The sequence below is a fragment of the Stegodyphus dumicola genome, chromosome 1 (assembly GCF_044657685.1).
Source record: "Stegodyphus dumicola isolate Sdum_Otavi_A_Nest chromosome 1, ASM4465768v1".
NCBI lineage: Eukaryota > Metazoa > Arthropoda > Arachnida > Araneae > Eresidae > Stegodyphus > Stegodyphus dumicola.
The window spans coordinates 184,265,169-184,288,668 of record NC_140768.1 but is presented as its reverse complement, the minus strand read 5'-3'; the positions used below and the strand labels follow the sequence as shown (position 1 = coordinate 184,288,668).

At 31.2% G+C, this 23,500-nt stretch overlaps 1 protein-coding gene across 1 annotated transcript in view; it reads left to right on the top strand.

Moving 5' to 3' along the window:
- LOC118188606 (uncharacterized) overlaps nt 1-23,500 on the top strand; it is a 271,758-nt gene that overhangs the window by 88,034 nt on the left and 160,224 nt on the right. Inside the window, exons 3-10 of the mRNA XM_085823594.1 lie at nt 1,916-2,008; nt 3,665-3,799; nt 5,779-5,823; nt 9,110-9,172; nt 9,300-9,422; nt 16,953-16,988; nt 20,915-20,977; nt 22,779-22,856. Coding sequence (XP_085679720.1) covers nt 1,916-2,008; nt 3,665-3,799; nt 5,779-5,823; nt 9,110-9,172; nt 9,300-9,422; nt 16,953-16,988; nt 20,915-20,977; nt 22,779-22,856 — 636 coding nt within the window. The remainder of the gene's footprint in view (nt 1-1,915; nt 2,009-3,664; nt 3,800-5,778; nt 5,824-9,109; nt 9,173-9,299; nt 9,423-16,952; nt 16,989-20,914; nt 20,978-22,778; nt 22,857-23,500) is intronic.

Sequence of the window (23,500 nt, the reverse complement as noted above, 5' to 3'; positions counted from 1 at the left end):
CTGCATTAAAAAAGTACCTAATGTTCCTGTAAACTGTCGATGGGCTAATATTGCTGTAATTTTTGAAGTTTGCACGTTTAAGTAATTGATACTAATATTTTTTGTTATATTTCAAGTCTGAAAAACGAAGAAGTGGAACGTTTAGGCTTACCTAAGAGTCTGGCCCTCCTAAATATAAAGCTATTAAGAATTAAGAATTCCATATACTATTTTTAGAATTTCTTTAACTCAGGTATAAAAAAAAAATCTTGAAAAGTTTCTTTCGAGTTTCAGGAATAAGATCTAATAAACAGTTTCCGATACCCGTTGTTCCTAACTTCGCGATACAAATTGTCACCAAAATTTAGTTGCAGGTTTTCTGCTCTTATTTTCGGTTCTACGTGACTTATCTTTACGGTTCTAGTGTCACTGGACTCAAAATCAAAAGATCTGCAGAGTACCTGAAATTAAAACATGTAAAACAGTAAGTGGCTCACATATTCAAAGTTAAAACATTTCTGTTCTAAATGCATTCATTAAATGAATAAGTAAATAAAAAACAAATTCACAACAATACACAAGTGCATGATAAATAAATTATAAACAAATATAAATATTTACATACCATATAGCAGTATAATAGCTTAATATCGGTTATATGTTTATGTAAATGAGCAACTTTACTTAGTACTGCCCTTTTTACGTGCGAAATTGATAAAAAGAAAACTACTTTAAAAATAAAGGTAAATTGAACTAAGCACTAGTTTTCTTGTCGATATGAATAACGCATTCCGAATAAATTTCTTGTTCATTTAGGATATTCATTCTCTACTGATTTCCAAAAACAATAAATTCGTAAATAAAATTTTAATCACTGTAAATGATTAATAGTATAACTTTTGGAAGTATTTTTCTTAGGTGCAGGTGGCCTGTCATTTTATCATAAGTAGTGCAAAACGGATAAAGAAAAGTAATCCGTTCTGCAATGGTTTTCGTAATGAGACTTGTTCGTTATGCGGGTTCCCTTGTTTTTAAAGCTTTTATTATGGGAAAAGCTTTAATCAGTTCTTTTGCCTGGTCCAGAACCGTTCAGTTAAATCCAGAGTTTGCGAAACCTTTAACTGGAGGTTGGAGCCTCAACTGTCATTTGTCTTCTTCAGTCTTTATAGGTGGTCCAGATTTCAAGAAGTTGTCTAAAGTGATTTATAAGTTCTCTAAAACTGATCACTGTCTGTCTGGTACATTATTATTCTGTTTGCCATTGTCTGACTGCAACCTAGGCCTCTTTATAATAAAATGAATTCACTCTTTAACACATATGAGTCTAATTTCCTATTCTTCAGAAGGTCCTTAATAGTTACAGTTATTGTTGACCTTTAGTACTTTCTTCCTGTTTACGTCTAGGCTTTATCATGTTCTTGGTCAAGACAGGCTTGCAGTTCTTTACGGTAGTGTAATACTGAGAAATATGCTTATTTGCCCTTTACTATGATCATTGTTTTTGTTAAATGATTAAAAAAATGATTTTTTTTTTTTCATTTACGGGCTTTTAAAAAGCAAAGGTAAAACAAATTTTCTCTTCGCGTTGATTATACACCGAAATTCGCGGTCGATTCGAAATGGGAGACCGTTTTCAGTATGCGAAATATTTCCGGTTTATGTTCGTGTTCGGTTTGCGGGATGTTAGTTATGTGAGGCGTTATTGTGTTTTAAATTTTCCGTGAATAATGACAGAAGTCCAAACTGTTACATAAAGTATGGTCAGCTGTTAGCAGATATGTTAATATAGATGTATGTAAACAAAGAGCAAAAAAGTAAAAGAACTGTAGTTGAACTATGTGACTCTTATAATTTTGACTCCTGTTATAATTTTATATTGATCTTCAGCTGATTGTTATAATTTTATATTTATCTGTTTTATCTTTTTTCTGTTTAGCAAGATGCGAGGCGATTTGAAGTTGGAAGTCCTGTTGTCTGCGCAGGATGTACGGGCGAGGACTGTAAATGTGTGGGATCACGAGGTGATAGGGTAAGTCAAAATTAAATAGAATCTAGATACACTAAAGAATGCTTATTATATCTTATATTATATTGTCTTATACTATCTTATCTTATACTGTACTATACATATTAGCTTATATTTTGCTGCTTATTATATCTACTTTTACAACTATGAAAGCGTAGTAATACCACATTTTAAACTTTTATCGTTGTTATTCTGAGATCACTGCTGTCAATAGTGAAATAATATATTACACTGACAGTGCAAGAGAACAAAATATGCCGATATGCTAGCAGTATGAATAAAATAACTTTCAGCACTTACGTATACTTTCACTACAGATTGCACTAAAGTAGGATGTAATAATCTTTATATCTTAAATTAAAATAATATACAAAAAAGCACTAACAACTATTTTTTATTTCGAAAAACATTGATGCTGTTTTTTGAGTTTGTAGCTCTGCTACTTAACTTCTGTTGAAAATGTGTCCACATGGCAGTATTTCATTCAATTTTATTCATGAATACATTGTCGGCGAGTTATCGCGTTGAACACAGTCAACTAAAAAATTAGCAAATTTAAAATTCCGTAAACTTTATTCGTCCATCCTCGTGGATTACAAATAAAGCAATTAAAAGCTGGACTTCTTTTCAACACTAATACGTAGTTTTACATTTAAGCGATCTGTCTTTAAATTTACAATTATCAAAAATCAAATCCTTTTCAACATGTTTCCTCAACTAACCACTATAAAAGGTGCACTGGTCAACTGCGGCTCCGATAAATACTGCCTCTGTGCAAATATGGCTCTATTTCTCTTTGACAGCACGGTGACTTATCGCTCCACCAGTCGTGAGTTGCAGTTAACTAACTTCTTCGCATGCTTTTATTTTGCATAACCTTCCGGTCCGAGCAAAATAGTATATCTGACATGAATCAAAAGGAAGACAGGGTAGTATTTAAATTATGCGGAACGGTCAGTAAATCCGAAAATAATTATCACGAATTTAACTCGTTCAAAATTAATATTCAAAATCACGAATTTAACTCGTTAACTACTCAACTAACAACTCGTTAACTCGTCACTACTACAAATGGGTTCAAAATAAACACATTTTTTTTTGTTGTTAAATGAATAAAAATTCTGAGTTAACAATTTTAGAAGGAAGTTGAAGTAATGTAGAAAGTTAATAAATATTGTTATTAATCATGCCTAATGCAAGCAATTATTCATAAAATGTGTAAATTTTATGAAGAATAGGATTTTAATCATTACAAAATTGATCTGTAAGGAATTAATGAAATTGGAACATAAATATATTTCGCAGTGACTTTTTATTATTTTTCAGCATTTTGCATATTTTTCAATATTTGCTCTTGATAAGGAAGGCGTACATCACTTTTAAAATAGTTGAAGCATTCATTATCGAAATTCCAGTAAATTCAGTTAAATTCTGCAGTTTTTAAAATTCAAATTGACTTCAATTAAAATTTAAACTGAATTACGGGCACCAGTTAATAAAATATAAAATGATTTACGAGCATTTTTTTGTATTTATCTTGAAATTCGCTACCGTTTTTTATGTGCATATATAATTCGTAATTATTTGGAGCATTTTTCATGTCTGAGTAGTCTGTCTTTTGTAAAGCTCTCAGTTCTTACTCAATTGGTTTTACACTAGGGCGCACCAGGAAGGCCAGGAGAACAGGGTGTTGTTGGACCTATCGGGTTTCCAGGCCCTGAAGGATTACCAGGAGAAAAAGGCGAAAAGGGAGACCTAGGAATTCCGGGCCCTAGAGGAGCTAAAGGCGATCGGGTAATAAATGTTTCTCTGTTTTTAACATTACTTTATTTTAGTAATTTAAATCAAATATGTAACTACTTATATAATACGCTTTTCTATCATTTCCTACCATTACATAAAAGATAAATCATAAGAATAAATTGAATTTAATTTAAAAAAATTAATTTAAATACAAATTTAATTAAATATTCTTTACGCCATTGCTGCAAGGAATGAAATTTAAATTTAAAGAAATTTAAATTAAATTTTTAACAAATACGTATAAAGGTAAAAAAGCAAATTTAAATCCTAAAAAAAGGAAAAAAGCCAAAATAATTTTTAAAAAAATGTGCAAACACACAAAAGATTTAATACTCGAACCAATCTACAATATCATTTAAATTCAGAAGCATAAGCAAATCAAGTGCAAAATCAATCCATGAAAATAAATTCACCAATCCAACAAACTAAAATTAAATTTAACATTTTTTAAAAAAATGCATATGTGAATGACCGTTGAGTAGGCAGGAGACAGACTTATCAAGGGGAAGTTGCCTCCAAACCTAACTCTCCAATCATTCAATTCGTGTTTCGTCACTCATGCAGGCAAGGGTAAAAGTCAAAACCCAAAGTAATTCCAATAAAGTGGTTCCCCTAGAAATTAACATTTAAGAATTAAAGTTCAAAAAGGAAAATACTAATGAAGTCTTTTGAGAAACAAGCAAGTAAAGTCAAGAATTAAACTAAACTTTTTTTAAATTAAATTAGATTTTTTTTAAATTAATTTTTTATAAAAAAATAATAAAAAAATAATCTAGAAATGTATTTTAGAAACCCTTGTCTACAGAAACCTCCCCTACACGAATATGCATATCAATAAAAAGAAACCAAAAAAGAACTAGACATAATCCATATAAACCAATAAGAAACAAAAAGAACTAATTACAATTTTTAAAAAACAAATATGTATTCAAAAATATAACCTCATATCCAGAAAATACCCAGACACCACATAAAAAATTTGAAAAAATACTTAAAGCAAGTAAATAGTAAGTTTTAATTCTAACTTACCTACTATATGAGTGTTGGGGTCTGCAAAAGTGTTGTAAAAGAGAAGTAAGTGTGTTCAAATTATATAGATGGCGCTTATGTAGGTAAAGTTGAGTGTCAAGCTGCTATCTTTGTTATAATAAAAAAATTTTTTGTAAACATTAATATTAAAAATTAAATTAAATTAAATTAAAAATTAAAAAGGTAGTAATTATCAATTTTTAGGAAGTTAAGAATTGAGCCAATCAAGAGATGCAAGTTTGTTTGAAGGAAAATAAAGTGAAGTGGTATTGTGAATAAAATGTAAACTATTTGTAATGTGAAATGTGTGTTCTGTTGAAAAAGTGTGTAAAAATTGTAAAAAAAAAAAAAAAAATTGTAAAAACCGTTAAGTGAAAAATTTTTTTGTGTTAAAATTGCAAAAAATTAAAGTAATTAAGAAAACTGAAATGTTTTAATATTAAAGTTTTAAAGTAAAATTTCCCCCATTTTTTTTTTTAAATAAGTCCTTAAAAAACCTCTAAAAAATTCCAGAAATTTCTAAAAAATTACTTTAGGAAGTTAATTAAAACTTAAATTTAATGAAAGAAAATATTAAAAGTTTAATGAACTTGATTTCAGTTGGTATTTCAAAACTTAACTAAATACTGGCTAAAGTATGGAAAATTAGAAGAAGAAGATTAAAATCTTCACTTGATTTTGCACTTGATTTGCTTATGCTTCTGAATTTAAATGATATTGTAGATTGGTTCGAGTATTAACCCTTTTTTGTGTGATTGCACATTTTTTTAAAAATTATTTTGGCTTTTTTCCTTTTTTTAGGATTTAAATTTGCTTTTTTACCTTTATACGTATTTGTTAAAAATTAAATTTAAATTTGTTTAAAGATAAATCATATATTTGTTTTTTTACCTGAAGCTATAATTTTTTTTGTACTGATGAAAAGAAATTCTTTGTTCCAGGGTAAAATGGGGATGCCTGGTTTTCCAGGAGCCAATGGAATTCCAGTAAGTACGGATTATTCTATTTAATATGAGATTGAAATGATATAATATATTACAACGCATTTGATATTCTATATAATAATTTAATTTCTCTCGAAATTAAATCTACTATCTGATGTGCATTTTCTTATACTTTTGAATTAATTCGGATTTTTACAGTCATACTGCATAGGAAATTATATCAACAGGGATTTCTAAAATAAGTTAAAACTTCAAAGTACTTCTGAGTAATAGTCCAAATATCAATTTGTTTGTTACAAGGGCTTGTCTCAGAGAAATTTTCATAAATTTCTTTTGTAGCTTTTTTTGAGTCATAACAATGAATTATGCATAAAACTTACATAAATCAGTCTTGGAATTCATTTGTATATAAAAGGGAACAAAGTTAAAAAAAGCTTATTTTCTTTACTAATAAGCCTGAAAAAAAGTCAATTATAGTTTGCCTCTTACATTAGTTCAAAAACACAATAATACGTCAGAGTTCACGTTACAGATACTGTATTTACTGTTATGTTTTGCCTCCTTTTAAAAATAATTTTACCTCTTGAAAATCCAGAGGAGAAAATTACGCAGTATTTACCATTCCTGAGGGGAAGGTTTAAACGAGAATGTAATATACACTGGTTATCATAAATTAAGAAAAAATCACAAAAATAACGATAACTCCCTCAAAAATAATCCAAACTGTGTAAAGTTTGAATATGTTGCCAAGTAAGAGTAGCTGAGTAAAACTGCGATATGCAAATTAGGTGCTGCTTTCGGAATACGTCATCCGCGAGGAGCATAAAAATCCATGTTTGAGAGCAAGCCCACATATTTCATTGTGACAGTGACATCAGAAATCTGAGATAGCCAATTCGTAACAATGACCTTCAGGCATCATTTGCCTGCAGAACTGCGATGGAGAGCCATTGGGAGACTAGAGGCAGGACAAAGTCAAACATAAGTGGCCAGATGGCTAAATGTGAGTCCTTCTGTGGTTTATAGACTTTGGAGGCAATTTCAAACCACAGATTCGGCATCTAAGAGGTTCAGCCTAGGTCGGCCAACTGCTACGACGAGCGCCGATGACCGATATTCGACATTATGTGCACGCAAGAATAGAACCGCTAATCCGATTCTTCTTAAATCCTGCCTTGCTGCAGCCACCGGAAGGTTCGTGTCAACGTCAACTGTGCGTAGAGGGCTTCACGAAGGTGGTCTGTATGCGAGGCGACCAGCCATTTGTGTGCCGCTCACGTCACACCATAGGAGGGACCGTTTTCAGTGGGCACAACAACATGTCCACTGGACGCCTGATCAATGGAGGGCGGTTCTCTTTACGGATGAGTCCAGGTTTAGTTTAGAAAGCGATAGTAGGCGTTATTTGATATGGAGAGGACCTAGAACCCGTTATCAACAGTGAAAGAGATGCATACGGAAGAGACAGTGTCTGTGTTTGGGGTAGCATCTCTTTGCGTGGACGCAGAGACCTTCATGTCTTTCCAAGGGGAACCGTGAATGCTCAGATTTATAGAGATGACATCCTTGATGTTTATGTGCGCACATATGCCGGGGAATAGGTGATGCTTTCCTGTTACAGGACGACAACGCAAGACCACACAGGTCTCACACCGTAGATGATTATCTTCAACAGGAAACAATTATGAGCATGGAATAGCCAGCTCGATCCCCCGGTCTTGAATCTTATCGAGCACATTTGGGATACTTTAGGGAGACGTCTAGCTGCTCTCAATCCGGCCCCTCAAACCCTTGTCGTGCTTGCAACTGCTTTGCAAGAGCAATAGCTCTGGCTTCCTATGGAACTGATAGACCGCATAATTGAAGAAATCACACATCGCTGTATGTGCTGTATTACTTCTAGAGGCGATTATATTCCATATTGAAGGTACTTTTCCTATAGCAAACTGATACCTTCGATTTGTTCATTTTATACATGTGCTAATTTCTATACTACCATATTTTTCTGGTAATTTCTTTTTATGTTATTTGATAACTCACTATATGTTGCATATTGTGGGTAAGTTTCATTAAACATGTAACTTTTTTAGTAATCGTGATTTTTGTGATTTTTCCTTAATTTATGATAACTAGTGTATTTAAATGCATATATTAATAGATGTACTTCAAAGAAGTTAGTCAAAGATATGAATTTCAGTAATGTTCCTTTAACTTATATAATGCAATTTCCTAGCTGTGCGTTGATTTTACCTTTTTCTATAAATTTGAAGTTCGTAAATCATACGCTGAAAAGGCTAGCAGGTTAATATTGCATTTTTGGTTGAATTAATAGACTATTACAATAGCTGAATAAGGATAATATTATAACAATCATCACCTTGACTATATTTCTGAATATTATTCTTTACCTAGAACTTCAGTTACTTCAGTTCTTGAATGCTTTGTCAAGATGATAGCATGAACGTTAACACTCTTAGATTATTGCTGCAATAAATTACGATGACATAGCACTCACGAGATATATATGTTTGTTATGTATGTATGATTTCTTCTCTTAAAAACTGTTATAGATTTCATTTCGTATGCTATTAACTCCATTAAAACTAACCGAATTTCCATTCCGCTCAGACTACGACAAACTTAGAAACGGAAAAGCAAGAAACACCAAGAGATCTGAAATCTAAAATGCAGCTTTCAATAAAACATTATATGATAATATCACTTTTTTAATTTTAAGCATATGAAAAGGTTTCATATTAATAGAACCTTTAATTATTTACGTAATTATGTACGAAAGGTCACTTACTCAAATAAAATAATTTCTGACTCTGGTATTTTTGACTGGGTGCTGAAAATTAGTAATTATAATTCGGTTATTGTTATTTTTTTCACATGTTACCAACAGCATCTTTTAGCCTTTTGCTCCAATTTCTTATTGAAATGTTATGATGAAATGTAATTTAAAAATGTTATATACTATTCAAATTTTCGATCATTCTAGGAATAACTTTAAGTTTAATCAAATATTTATTCCTATTCTTGAAACTACAGTATATCTCCTTTAAGATCACTATTCACAGTTTCAGACAAATTTGAAATCCTGTTGAAATGTCTCTTTGATATCCAGTATTGATGTCCCTTATGCTTACAGAAGTTCTGCCCACTTTCAGATGTGATCGTCTTATTGAGCTGATCCCGATAAGATACTATACTTTTCTTCTAAACATTTTGTGGACGAAATATGATTTTTTTCTTTGGATGTGTATTAAAACTAAAGTTATGATATATCTACCGAACTGACTGTGTTTTCTATTAATTCGTTTTTCAGGGTCATCCAGGAGTACAAGGACCTCGAGGTCTACCAGGTCTGGATGGTTGCAAAGGTGATGATGTACGCATCCGATGAAATTAGTATTTATGTTTCGCATAATTTTACACTGATTTACACTGACTTTACTTTAGATGTGAGAAAATTATAATAAGTGTAATTTTGGAATGTGCTTAATATTACATTATAGGGCGTTCCAGGTAGGCCTGGAGTCGATGGTGGACCTGGACCCAAAGGTTACCCTGGCATACCTGGATTAAAAGGAGATAAAGGTGAACCGTCATTTGGCTTAATAGGAGTGAAAGGACAGAAGGTAGTAATGTTTAAATTTTTATCCAGTTAGTTCTTAATTTTTATTGTCTCTTCATATTTTATACGCATAAAATCTCATAGTATAAGGGATGGTATAAATTACCCAATACTAAGTCAAGTTAGCAAAAGATATAAATAGAATGAGTTAACTGTAGTCGAGAATTATGAGATTGATCTTCAACTGTAGGGAGGTATTACAGTTGCTTACTTTGACCTATGCGCTTACTCTAATTTTTGCTTGAGAGGAAGTCATGTACATAAATTTGTATCGTGTATATATCGTATTATAAATTTGTGGCTGTTATCTGCTAATTAATAGAGATGAGCATATCCAAATCAAATTGATTTATTGGATTAAAACATGATTTGCAGAAAGCATCTGTTAGTTTTATGTCATGGTCCCATTAATTTTTGCAACCAAGAGGCGTAATAATCTAGGCTTAATTGGCTATCATTTAAATTATGTTGTGCTTTAATTAACTATTAGAAAACAAATCGGCGACTTTACATTTAATCTTGCGCTAAGAACTGTTTGATAACATTATTAATAAAGTAAATTAAAGTAGAAAGTTAAAAACGAAATGTATAAGATTTATTGTAAACTTATGAAAAATACTTATAAAATATTGTTGCGTACTTACGGGTTCGTTATAAATTAAATGCACAAGTCCGATGAAAAGTGAATAAAATTTATTATTATCACAACAAATAAAACAAAATGCTTAAATTTCCAAAGATATGCATACAATATTGCAATATCTCACGGTAGTTATCTTTTAAACTACTCAAAATCGTTCAACAGAACTTATTCAAAACATAGAAAGCTAATCCGATTTCACCGCGAATTTGCTACAGTAAATAACAACAGTTTTCTAAGCAAATTGAATTGAGAGGTTTCTGACACCACTTTTATAAGCCTTTTAAATGTGCACGAGGATATTCTGGTATTTTATCGATTTTCCCGAAAAGCAAAAGTGTACAATTACGAGATACCTATTTATTAAATGCGCATGCTCCTGCATTTTTAATTTTTCGGCTTAGCTTTCTTCTAATATTCGTCACGCGCTGCATTGCTCGAGGAATAAAACAATTTAATTTATAATTCTACTAACATTAGCTATTTAAATACCAAATACGTAATAATATTATAAGGATAAAAAGCAGATGGATTAATCATTACATGTCTAAACATTGTTGCATTTAAAATAACTTACTCAGATTTGTTAATTTATGTTTTACACCTATTTCTTTGAAATGCTGAAAAAAAAAATAAATCCTTACACTGGAAATGTTCAAGTATGTGAAAATTTTCACAAAGCAAATATTGCGTGAACGCACGTATTTTTTTAATAAGGAATTAGTCATACCCTTTTTTCAACATAGCCTTTATTTTAGATAAATGGTGTGTTGAAAGAGGTTAATTTACAAAAGCGTTCTGTTGGAAATCGCGTAAGACTTTCACATGCAAATGAAATTCCTTCTGTACTCGCCTCTTTAAATTTTCTTTTTGTGCAAAGGGAAAGTGAATTCCGAGAATCATAAAATTAAAAAAGGGGGGGGGGAATAAATTGATAATGTTATCTGATTAAACTTTCAAACAGGACGTCTTATGTAAATTTTCTTAGCTACGCGCTTGTTCTTAGTTCTAAACTGAACACATAAAGGAAAAGGATGTTTACTGCTAGAAACACTAATTTAGATCCATTATCTTCCATAAATAATTTTATTGAAATTAGTGACTTGAAGCATTACATTCACGATATGAAACGTGACCTAACATAAAATTCCTTTTGCGCTGGCTATCTTTGAATTTTATTTTTGTGCAGAGGACAAATACCAAGAATCATAAAATTTAAGAAGAAGAAAAGAAGTGTATGGATAACCTTATCTGATATATTTTAAAGAAAGGGGACTTTATGCAGATTTTGTCTGCCATGAGCTTGTTCTTATTTTTAAAGCGACCGCAAAAAAGGAAAATGAAGTTTATTGCTACAAACAGTGATTTGAATCAATCATCGTCTATAAATTTTATGCAGATAAAGATATACAGATAAAACTATCATATTTGTATGATAATCATAAAAGCATGTGTATTAAAGATTTATAGAAACTGATCGACGCACTCTATTTTTCTCCAAGAATGAATGGCCTATATCTGTTATTTCTAAAGAATCTAGTTCCGCTGAAGATTTTACTTATAGCCTGAAATTGAATGGATTCTTTCGTATATTTAACGTGCAATGAATAATACATTCCGATTCATTGCAATCTGTACATTTATAAATATTTCTCAAGTTAATTTAAGACATCCGTTATATTGTAACTCATTCTTCTTGATTGTAATAGTTTCCCAGCAGGAAGTCTATTTAAGGCAAATAACACGAAATTAAGTAATTTTAAGAATGAAAGCATTATTAAAATCTGCTGTTCGCTTTTCTCCCCCGTACTTTTTTTCACTTCTCTAAACATTTATCAACATGCTATTACTATCAAGCAGTTTTATCTCATAGTCTCGTTGTTTTATTTCTCACCATTTTAGAAGTGACAAATCAAAGAAATGACATAAGGTCATTCATGAAGGATTTGAGGGAAAGGAAAAGTGGGAAGCTTTATTGTGTTTTTTTTTTTTTTTTTTTTTTTCAGTTTTCATTCAATGCATAATACTGTGATCAAAAAGTACCGGTAAGGTTTAATTTAAAATTCTTACGCGCAAGAAATCGTTCTCGAAGTTTTTCGATTTTCATTGACATCAGGCAATAATCTGTTTTTCATTTTTTATTTATCATTTAGCAATAAAATCGTTTTTAGCGATTAATGATGTTTTGTTTCGGTAATTTCTCTAAATGGAAAATGTAAATGGGCAGAAAAATGCATTGAATTTTGTTTTCGCAACGGACTCGTACAAAAACATTTGTAGGGTTCCTTTGAGAACAATAGTTAAAAAAAAAAAAAAAAAAAAAAAAAAAAAAAAAAAAAACACGTTTTTCAGTAGTATATTTAATAAGGCCTGAGAATGCCTCAAAGATGAATCATCTACTTCCGCTAATGAGCATCACTACAACTAATAAGCTCTTTGATAAATCATCCATTTCCACTAATCAGTATCACGTCGATCGAAATCGGCGATAGAAACATCTTATCGCCGATTTACAATTTCGGATATTAATGAGCAAGTTTTTTTATATCATTTGGATGCTGTAATGCAACTCTGAAGCATTATTTGGAATTGTCGCTGTCGCTTCACGACTTATTCCAGAAATGCTCAATTTTTTTAACCTCTTCCTTTTAATCCTTTAACCTTTTAAAGTCGGAGTTTTGATTAAAAGAAGGTAGGCAGTCTAATTAGGCCTAGAGGAGTGCACAAGTAAAATTTTGTGAAGATAGAACTTATCGTTTTAATTCTGTGGGTGTACCCAAAGTGGCACACTGATTGAATAGAGCTTCGAAAAGAGTGCTGAAACGAGCATTGTTGTCAATGAATTGACCGATGAGATGCGGAGAAACAAAGAATACAGACTCTCAGTTGTCCTAGATTACCGGTGAGTCCGGTCTGGGCACACCTGGGGTTCGCCGTTTGATTTTAGGCAAGATTTCAAGGTAAAAATTTTAAACTAATATAGAATAAGAAGATTAGCATACAGCCAAAAAAGTAACATAGAAATTTCTTTTCAAACAATTCCTTTTATACTCTAAAAAATATCTGAAAGATTTCTTTGAAAAATGAGGGACTTAAAAAACTAAACATGGCTAAAATATATGGACTGGTTTGTGTTGAGCTGCCATCTGCTATAAATAAAGAAGGTTCAGAGTAACCTATAGTGACCTATAAATCCTTTTTCATTCAATTTCGCTGTGCGTACAGAAGGAAATTTTTAGGTGTGTCCAGACCGAACACACTGTGCCGCAAACGGTTAAAGCAACAACGTGCTCAGATGACTCACGAGATGTGTTTTCTCATATCGAATTCCTTTTAAAGGACAGTATTACCGGTAATGAAACAGGGATTTACGATACTGATGTAGAAACAGTTCAAGACTCAAATCAATGGCGAACTAAAGAAAACGCCTAAAAGGATCTGAAGTTCAAAAAGACTATGCCAAAGTAATGTTTGATGTTTTCTTCGACTATTATGATAGTTTGCGTTATGAATTTCTATCGAGACCAAACTATTAATGAAGAATTTTATTTGCATATTTTGTAGCAACGTCGTAAATTACATTAACTGCCGCAAAACAACTGATGGATTTTGCTCCACAGTAATGCACCAACTCACAATGCTTTTGCTCGTGACTTTTTGACCAAAGTTTCAATAGCTATGACTCCTGACGCTTCGTTGTCACGTGATATGGTACTTTGAGACCATTTTATTTATTTCCATGGGCAAAAGTACTGCTTCATGATAATGATTTAGTGTCTGTTAAGTGGAATAAAAGAAAATCCGTTGTGAATTCGGAAGGAGTTTCCTGAAAATCAATTTAAAACATGTTTCGAGGGCTGGAATTGGGAGACATTTGCATAGGCTCATTTCCATTAAATAGGATTACGTTGGAGGGAAAGTAATAAGTATTTACCAACAAACTGAAACATTCTATTTTATGGAATCATTCCTGATACTGTTTCATCGCAGTAGTATACAAGTAATTCATGAAACATATTACGCATTATTCAAGAATGTTTCCTAAATATACGCATTTGCTTTCTTTTCTAATCTCATCGTGGTGCCTAGGAATGATTCGAAATTAGATCAGATGGTATAACTATAAATTTCGGATTAAAAGCAAATAGTCTATTCAGCAATGAATTAGAGTTTGACAGGATTTAATTTCAGATGAATTTGAGAAGAATGAGATGTCGGACAGAAATGAAGCTAGATATTTTATTCTTCTGAATATCACTATGCGATATTTCTGCGTAACTGATGGAAACTTCTGGAATTTAACTGTCAAATGAAACTTTAAAAAGTGCATCATATGAGATTTAATCATCTGTCGATGCGAATTATTGTTTTGAACTGTGAATATCATAAAATTAAAGTATATACTTGGACTTGCCGAAGAATATATTGATGATGTGTGTATCCCGACTGAAATACTATGCTGTTCTCCAAATTTTGCGGTACTATCCAATGAAAGCAATACGAAACATCATATCTAGCTTTTATTTTTTTAATAATTCAATTTAAGGAACATCTCTTGGAAAAGTTATTTATAGGAAATTTTTATTAATTATCATTTGCGATAATTTGTATTAGACTTAATATTTTTACATCTTAAATTTAAATTTTTGGATAAATATGCATGCACATGTTATGACACATTAAAGTTACATTCGAATATATAATAAGTGGAGGAACTTGGAGGAACAAATAGTAATTCTCGTACCACGGGCCACTGTGAATATTGTGTATGGAGGAAGGTTATTTTCAGTTAGGTTCTTGCGAAATATTGAAGGTACATAAATGAGTTTTTCTAAACCTCAAACATCTCGGGTAGGTATTGCTTGTTTCTATTATTTATAAAATATTATCTGTGGTAATTAAAAATAAGAAACCAAAGAAATTCAACCAGTGTTTAACAAATGTAAATGCTGGAGTTTAATTTTGTTTTACAACACTATATGGCACATGATTACGTTTATTCCCACCATATTATATACACTGAAAAAAAAAGTTCTATATATCCCGTTTTACTAGGCCGATTGACGAAATTCAAATTGCGTTTTTCATATCTCGGAAGCGCGACTTAAGATATCTATTAGAATTAAATATGCATTGTTCTAATATATGTATTTTGACACAAAATTGGACTTTTTCTGAAATGACATGCCAATTGTTTTCCATATTTCGAGTCTAAGACTTAAATTATGCCTAAATATTAAATTTTGTAAAATTTGGTGCGAAATTTATCGAACTTCTTAATTTATAGCAACCTATTTTCCTTTCACTTTTTTCAACTGTTTATGAGCGGGAAAAAAGTCATCGTTCATACTTTCAAATAATTTTAACAAAGTGCGTAAACCACATTTGGCGTTGTTAGCGCTTATAACATATATGCCAAATTTCAAAACTCGCCAATATGTAAATTCATGTGTCTTTTAAAAAATTTTGAACAAAAAAAACTCTAATTTTTTGCAGGTGTGCCTAAAAATACATCTACTTTAAGATGATATTAAAAATTTTATAGGTTATAATACAGGAATATTTTTGGAAAATTTGTAAAAAAATATTTAAAAATACAAATTTAAAAAAAAAATAAAAAATGTGCGAACTTTTAAATTTTGAATTATGGAAGAAGGAATCAAGTAAGCTTAATAAAAAAACAGATATTAATAAATATATAAATTCAATTAGCATTGAGGAGTTAAATTTTGAGAGCTAATATTTTAAACTACTCGTGCGATTTTTACAAAATTTGGCAGTTCGGCATAATGTGAGTCGTAGAGTCGATATATAGAAAACAAAATTGGCATTTCATTTCGGAAAAGGTCCGATTATGTGTCAAAATACCTATATTAGAGCAATGCTATATATAAATCTAAAATTATCTCAAGTCGCGCTTTCGAGACATGAAAAACGCTACTTGAATTTCGTCAATCGGCCCAGTAGAACGGGTGATATAGAACTGTGCCATTTTTTTCGTAGTGCACATTAATTATTAATTTTATTTTCAGCATATTTAAAGGCATTTTATAAATAAAAGCTTTCCTACACAACTCTGCATTTTTGCAATGTAAACGAATAAGAAAATTTTAAAATGATATTATCCAAAGAACATACAATTTAGACTAATCAATTAAATATTAATAAATTTTTCATTAAAATAATGTTATATAAAATCCAATTATGAGAATCACGCATTATAGCGTGAATGGAAATTAATTTGGAGTTCTTTTGGAATTGTTTCGCCGTGCAGCGTTGAAACATCTTAAAAACTCTCGGTTTTCCCCACTATGCCTCCCGAGTCTCCATATTCAAAGTTGGCAACTATGACTTCTTAACAATATTCGTTGCGAAATTTTACAGCGAGTGCTATTTTATATCATAAATGCGATTAATGATGTGAAATTTTGTTACTTATAGTATTTCGCAACAAAACTAAAACTATCTTTTTAAATTGTTGATACTTCCCCGTCTACATCATTTAATGCTTAAAAATAAAACGCAGATATAAACTCTGAAACTTTTAAATGAAATTCTTTCGGGGTTGATTTTTAAATTTATTCAAAGGTAAGATTAATTTTTATGAGTTATCGGCAGCAGATATTATTTAAATTAAGAAGACAAGCAAAATATTTGAACGATTATAATTTTAAATTAAAGTTTTTTAATATAGATAGATTATAGTTTTTAAAATAAAAAAATAATTATAAACTCGTTTTTGAGGAGATGGTATTCTAACCTTAAATTTTGCGTTTGGAAATTCCTTTTTCATTTTTATTCCTTTAGGTACTAGTTGTGTGGACAGTTTGTTTGTAATAAACTGTCATTTCTTGCAGAAATGTTTTAGTAATAATCTCTAATTTTTTTTTTCAGGGAGAATCAGGACGGGATGGAAGACCTGGGTTTCGTGTAAGTATATTTGTTATTGCAATCAACGTAGATAATATATTCATCAAAGACGTATAAGTATACTGTGATTCAATCAAAGACATGAATATATTATCCGTTTCTTCGATCTGTAATATAAATATATATATACAAGTGGTGGATGTTACTTGTACAAAATTAATAGATTTTGGAATCCTAGAAATTATATTTTACTGAATCTGAAAGTATATGAAAGTTCATAATTCAATATATACTATAATGGAAATGTATTCATCAACAGAAATTTGACATATTTTTAATGAACATTTGCTTTATGAAAAACATGTGAACATTTACTTTAGTGAACTTTGAATTTCAACATTCAAAAGGACATTGGACATTTTTTCAAAAAGGGCTAAAGGACTTTTAACATTATATTTGTCTTAACTTATTAGTTAGTTTATTTAGATATTATATTGTTATTGCAATAATTGTAAATTAGTTGTTTAAGCTACGTAATCTATGTATGAGAAAGGTCATGAATAATGCCGGGGCATAGGCAAATCTAACGGCTGTGTCCTTGGTGCTCCTTCATGCCTTTCCTCTCATATACTAAACTGTCTCTTGCTTAGCAAATCCTTTTCTGCCACGACTGCTCTCCTGACCTTTCTTTTGAAGGGGGGATATGTAACATATAACAAACTACGATAACGGCTTAAAAAAATAATTGGCGACCTCAAAATTAACATTCTAGTTTTGGTGCTCTCCTCCTAAATTCATCTGTTGTGCCAAATTCGAGATTTTTCTACGTTACGTAATGCTGCTTGCAAAGGGTAACCAAAACTAATATTAACCAATCATAGCTTGGCTCTAGAACAGCACTTACTCTGGTATAATAATAAATAATAATAATGTCACTTCTTCTGCTAACTTCTTCCGTGCTAATAGCTCCTCGCTTTGATGATTTTATATGCTCGAAAATAAAGCCTAGAAATTCTTCATGTTTTGTTGTCTTCATTGGTAAGTCTTCAATTTCAGCCACGACGACTGCAAACTGATTTCTCTTCCATGCTCCCGGAATTATTATATATATATGATAAAATTCTAATTTAAATTTGTAATAATGCTTAATCTCTTCGTCGTCCGTAACGCGTCTAGCAAGTTCACGTGAAACTTCAGCAGGGCGACCGTAACGCGCCTCAAGCGTTCTTCTACATTTTAAAACTTTTAAACGTTTAAAATGCTTTCTAAATGTTTACTTGTTTGAGTTTTTATTTTTGTTTGTTCTAATACCTCCTAGAGGGTAGCACGAATCAAACGTTCTATTTCTAATTGAATTTTCCCGGGGTTTTATGAATATTCGCGCCATTTTACATAAGATACAAGACAGTGAGAGATGGCTTCAACGTCTACTCAGCAGAAAAAGAGAAAAAATTAGGTTGTGAATTGGAAAGACAAGAAGGATATACGTTTGATGAGTACAGTCCATAATAACTCGATGATTGATGTTGGAACACGGAAAAGAACTGTAAAAAAACCAATAATTGTAAAAGATTACAACAACAAAATGGGAGGATTGACCGCCTGGATCAGATGTTATCAAATTATCCTGCTGTTAGAGATAAGCAGAGATATTATTATTTCTCCATTATGCTTTATTTCCTTATAATTTTACTTAATATTCATTGACATTCATCCACTACGGAAGTCATGTATGGAAAGTTATGATGTATAGAGAAAACAACATTACATGCTACGAAAAACAGACGGCCGCTGGGGGGGAGGGAATTTTCGCGGACAGGAGAGAACGGCGAAAGGGTTAAAATCTTTTTAATTTAGTTATTTCTTTCTTCCATTTTAAAAGTGGTAATGTTTTTATAATAAATCTTTCTAAAATTTGTCATTTCAAAATTAACCCTTGTCATATGATTCTTATGCATTTCTAGTGCATGTGCTAACATAACGGCAAAACTCAAACTGACGGTTTTATGCAATCATAACTATTGAAAAGTTACTGAAAGTTAAAAGTGATACTAAGAAATGCAAAATTTTTACCATTCTTAATCTAACATCAGTAGATTAAGAATGGTAACCGTCAATAGCACCATCTAATCTTTTCTCAGGATTGTTTCTGATCTGCTCCGTAGTCGATTCAGGCTGCCGTGCTATTAGCGCTATTGCAAGGTAATCTTGAGAGAGATTTTCAGCAGGATTTTGCTACCACGATTTAATGTGGAAATACAGAACAGAGCTCTGTCGTAAAAAATGTTTTCAGGTTGGACTTGGATACTGGTCTTATATGGAAGATTTCTTGCGTAATTTAATGCACCCAGTGGGCAAATATAAAAATGTTTTAATATAACAATTTGTGACTCGTTATGGCGATACTGTCGGAAACAGAAAATGTTAAATAATAAATAGATTTACATAGACAATCTTGCCTAGACAATTTTTAGTTTTCTGTCTAGAGGAAAACGCACATAAACCGTACATACGTAAAGTGTTATATACATATAGAGTCAGTTAGCACATAGTAGTTAATATATGTTGAAGTGCTTTGTGCAATGAGTGAAAGATGCGTAGAAAATTTATAGGAAAATTTCTTATCATAATAAGGGCAAATTTGTTCAGGATAAAATTAATTTAATAGTCGGGAGTTCCGTTTATAGAATTTGTTTCAAGAAAACATAGGAAACATGTAAATGTGATACCCCAAAGTTTATTCATAGTATAACTAGGTGCAAATAAAGGTAGCATTTTATGGATGTTAAGCTTGCATCAAACCAACACTTACGCATATGGCATAGGGTTACTTGCCGTGTGACATAGTTTCTATATGAGTGCCTTTTTTATTTGGAAGTGGGAAATAATAGTTGTTGAAGAATGCTTTTAAAATTGTTTATGGAAACGTGTGCCACCAAAAGTAATGTTTATTGCTGCTGTCCTGGACTGAGATTGATTTTGGTCTTTAGGATGGCAACATGAAGCTTCAAACGATTAAGCTAAAAGTGCACTTCGAGCTCAAGCATCGAGGTATCCATACCTCCACGAGGAGCAGTGTCATTCTATGCTTAATCTATCGCCGTTTGAATTCTGCAACACGTGACACCTACATGTGAAACTATTGGTCCAAAAACCAGATACACCTGTCTCTGTCCTTATACCACTTTGTTTTCACTATTCAAGAAATTATAGCTAGATAAAGATCATTATCAGGCATTCAGTATCATTATCTGTTTTTCTACATCATCGCACTCTAAATTCTTTTCATCATCAATATTATAAACTTCATATAAGGGGTCACAATCATTCTAAATTTCTGTTATAATATCAGTATTAACTTACACTCCCAAATACTCATTTGATCATGAAGTGTTTTCCTTCTTACTATAATGATGGATTTGGGCCTGGAATTTTTTTTCTCACTTTTAATAAATTTAGAAATTTTTATAATCTGAACACCGTTCAAATAAAGGTAAATGATGCTAACTATCATTAAACAAATTAGTAAATAATATAATAACGGGGATAGTCATAGCGTGGCTCTCAAGCAAGTAAAATATAGTATATATTAGTTATGGTAAACTAGTAACTCGGTATAGTAAACTCAGTGTGCAAAAGAAGTAATAATTTATTTTATTTCTTTTTACAAAATTATCAGACGTTTACTTTTATTTGAAACCTATTTCCCTGTTTTTAAAGTGATCTAAATATGGACTTAAGGTTTTAGAAAAACTTGGTTGTGGCTGTCGAACTTTCCTGAACTTTTAACATACAGCTCTTACTGAGATGAAGTTTGGCCATCCGTGCTGTGTAAGAACAAGCACTTCATTAATAGTTCTATAAAATAGTTTGGAGCGATAGCATCTTTTAGAGAGTTGTTTTATTTTAAATAGTTTACAAATATTTGTTTGAATGTGTTTTTGTACACTTTTTATTAAATGCAGTAATTTTTCGAATTATTTTAGGGCCCTCCAGGACAAGATGGAAGACCGGGACCGAAAGGAGATCCTGGACCACCAGGACTACTAGTAATTAAATCTCATATTAGACAAAAACTGTTGATGATTCATGCTTTTAATATTCATATAAACGTCGCGAATTTATATATTTTGATATATATATCGACATGCAAGTTTCGAGGGTAAAAATTTCGTAGAGAGGAAGATTAAATTAATAAGAGCCTTGGTCTGTTTTGTGATGATTATTTTGTCTTGAAACTGAAATATTTTTCTCAAATGATAATAGTTTTTATTTGTAAATTAAATAATTTTTAGTCATATTTCTTTCAAAATTATTCAGTTTTTAAATTTATATTCTTAAACAGTAGCATGCCTTTTGCTTGGGAAGTTAAAAGAAACCAAAGAAGCTTATAAAATTGATTCCAGACAAAACATTTTAATAAAATTTTACAGATTTCTTTAGCCACTCACTGTTTTTAAAATCAATTGAACATTTGTAATCGAAGAAATTAAATACATGACATGCATAAGATAAAAGCATTAAACTATCGCAACATCTACAGTCGCATTGATATTCATCAAAACAGGTAGTAGCTATGGAGTATACCGAGAATAACTTTATGGAAGATGTTGAGAGATAAGAGAAAAAAGTTCTTAAGCTGCGAGTTCAGTAGAAAAAGAGTGCTATTAGACTTTGTGGAGCAAGGATGGTTAAAAATAATTATAATGTTATAAGATGTAGCTAGCGATTGATTTCAAAAACTAGCTCGCTAAATGAATGAATATTTAAAACAAGATTAACACCAGAAATATAAATATTGATATGAAGGAAATTGATAAAGTAACGTCTGTAAAGGCTATTTCGTGGTTAAGAATAATGATAATGATAAGATGTAGCTAGCGATTGATTTAAAAAAATAAATTTGGTTGAAAATGTAGCTGTAACGATAGTTTCTGTGCAAACCTAAGGCTAAATTTAGTAATATTCATACTGATTAATTAGCGAAAATTCATCACATTGTTCTTCTCGCAAGTTAAGTATTTCTTAATAAAGGTTTCACGAAATAAAGGTTATTAGAAATAAAGGGTTCACGGGATTAAATCCCACAGAAATTTCAAAACCTAGTTATTAAAAAATATTCAACTTATATAAATTTGTGTTGAAAATAAAGTAAATAAATAATCTTGAGGTAAATAATAATCTAATAATCTTGAATAAAGTTTCAAATAATTATCCATTGAATGACTGCTATGTACTTAAAAAGTATAACTTCTTCAAGGCGCCCTTATTTTTACGCGTAATTTAAGTACATAATGAAATATTTAAAATTCTTTAAGTGGAGAATGGTTATTTACGGAATGGAAAGTAAGCACATAATTGAATTTTTTGTATCGTATATTTTCACCACTGTATTTTGGTCTCTTGAAAGTTTTAAACTGTTTAAGCTCCAAAGAATTAATATGCTGAATAATAAATTATATGATAAACAAAACTTTTTAATGATATCAATATTAGCTAGCTTTTAAATGGTGCAATTCAAAAGCAGTGTACTGCGCAATCTGTTGGAGACTAATGTATAAGGTAATATGATCTACAAAACAATTAATATATAATGACTTACCTCGGATTTAAGGCTAAGCTTAATAAAGGATTCTTTAATTTATATTTTAGAATTAAAGCTATGGCATTTTCTTTTTAATCTTTTTTATTTCGGTCAAAAACATCTATGTTTTTCGGATTTTGAGATTAAAACTAAATTCGAATTTTTTGGAAAATTCATTGATGGTTCTTAGTCCAACAAACACGCTAGATTTCTTATTTTCTGTTTGTGTGACGTGTATATTTGAATTATAAATTTTTATGACGTAGGGCGCAAAAGGAGATAGAGGATTTGAGGGACCGAAAGGCAACATGGGAGTTGGATTTCAAGGTTCAAAAGGAGAAGACGTAAGTATTAGGAAAATCCTATTTCATTCTTTAATGGCACGTTATTTTTAATGTACATTATTATTTTTTCCTTGTTATTTTGCTTTTTTATTACATCTCATTCAACGTTAGCAGATTATGATTAGTGTCTTTTTTACATTGCATAATTTCAATATTGGTACTTACATCTGGATGTTATATTCATAATATAATGCATAAAATACACTGCTGGCCACTAAAATTGCAGCATCATGTAGGAAATCAAATACAAAACAGATATTTATTGTACGTAAACAGTATGGCATGAAGACAAAATGATTAAATTTGTAAGCAGTTTGGAGTTTTACAGGGGGGCGAAATTAGGAGAAACAGTTGCCACTCCTGACGACTAAAACAGCCCTTACCCGATTAAACATGGAGTCGAACTGGACTTGGATGACAGAAACGGGCAACTCATTCCATGCTGCTTCAAGTCTGTGTCACACTTCTTCAACGGTATTAGCTGGAGAGGGGTCTCTCAGCAACCCATGACCAGACGTTTTCAATGGGTGACAGATCTGGAGACCGTTCAGGCTAGGGCAGCACTTGAATACCCTGTGTATCGAGGAATGTCAGAACACGACGTGCAACACGTGGTCTTCCATTATCTTGTTGGAAGATGGCGT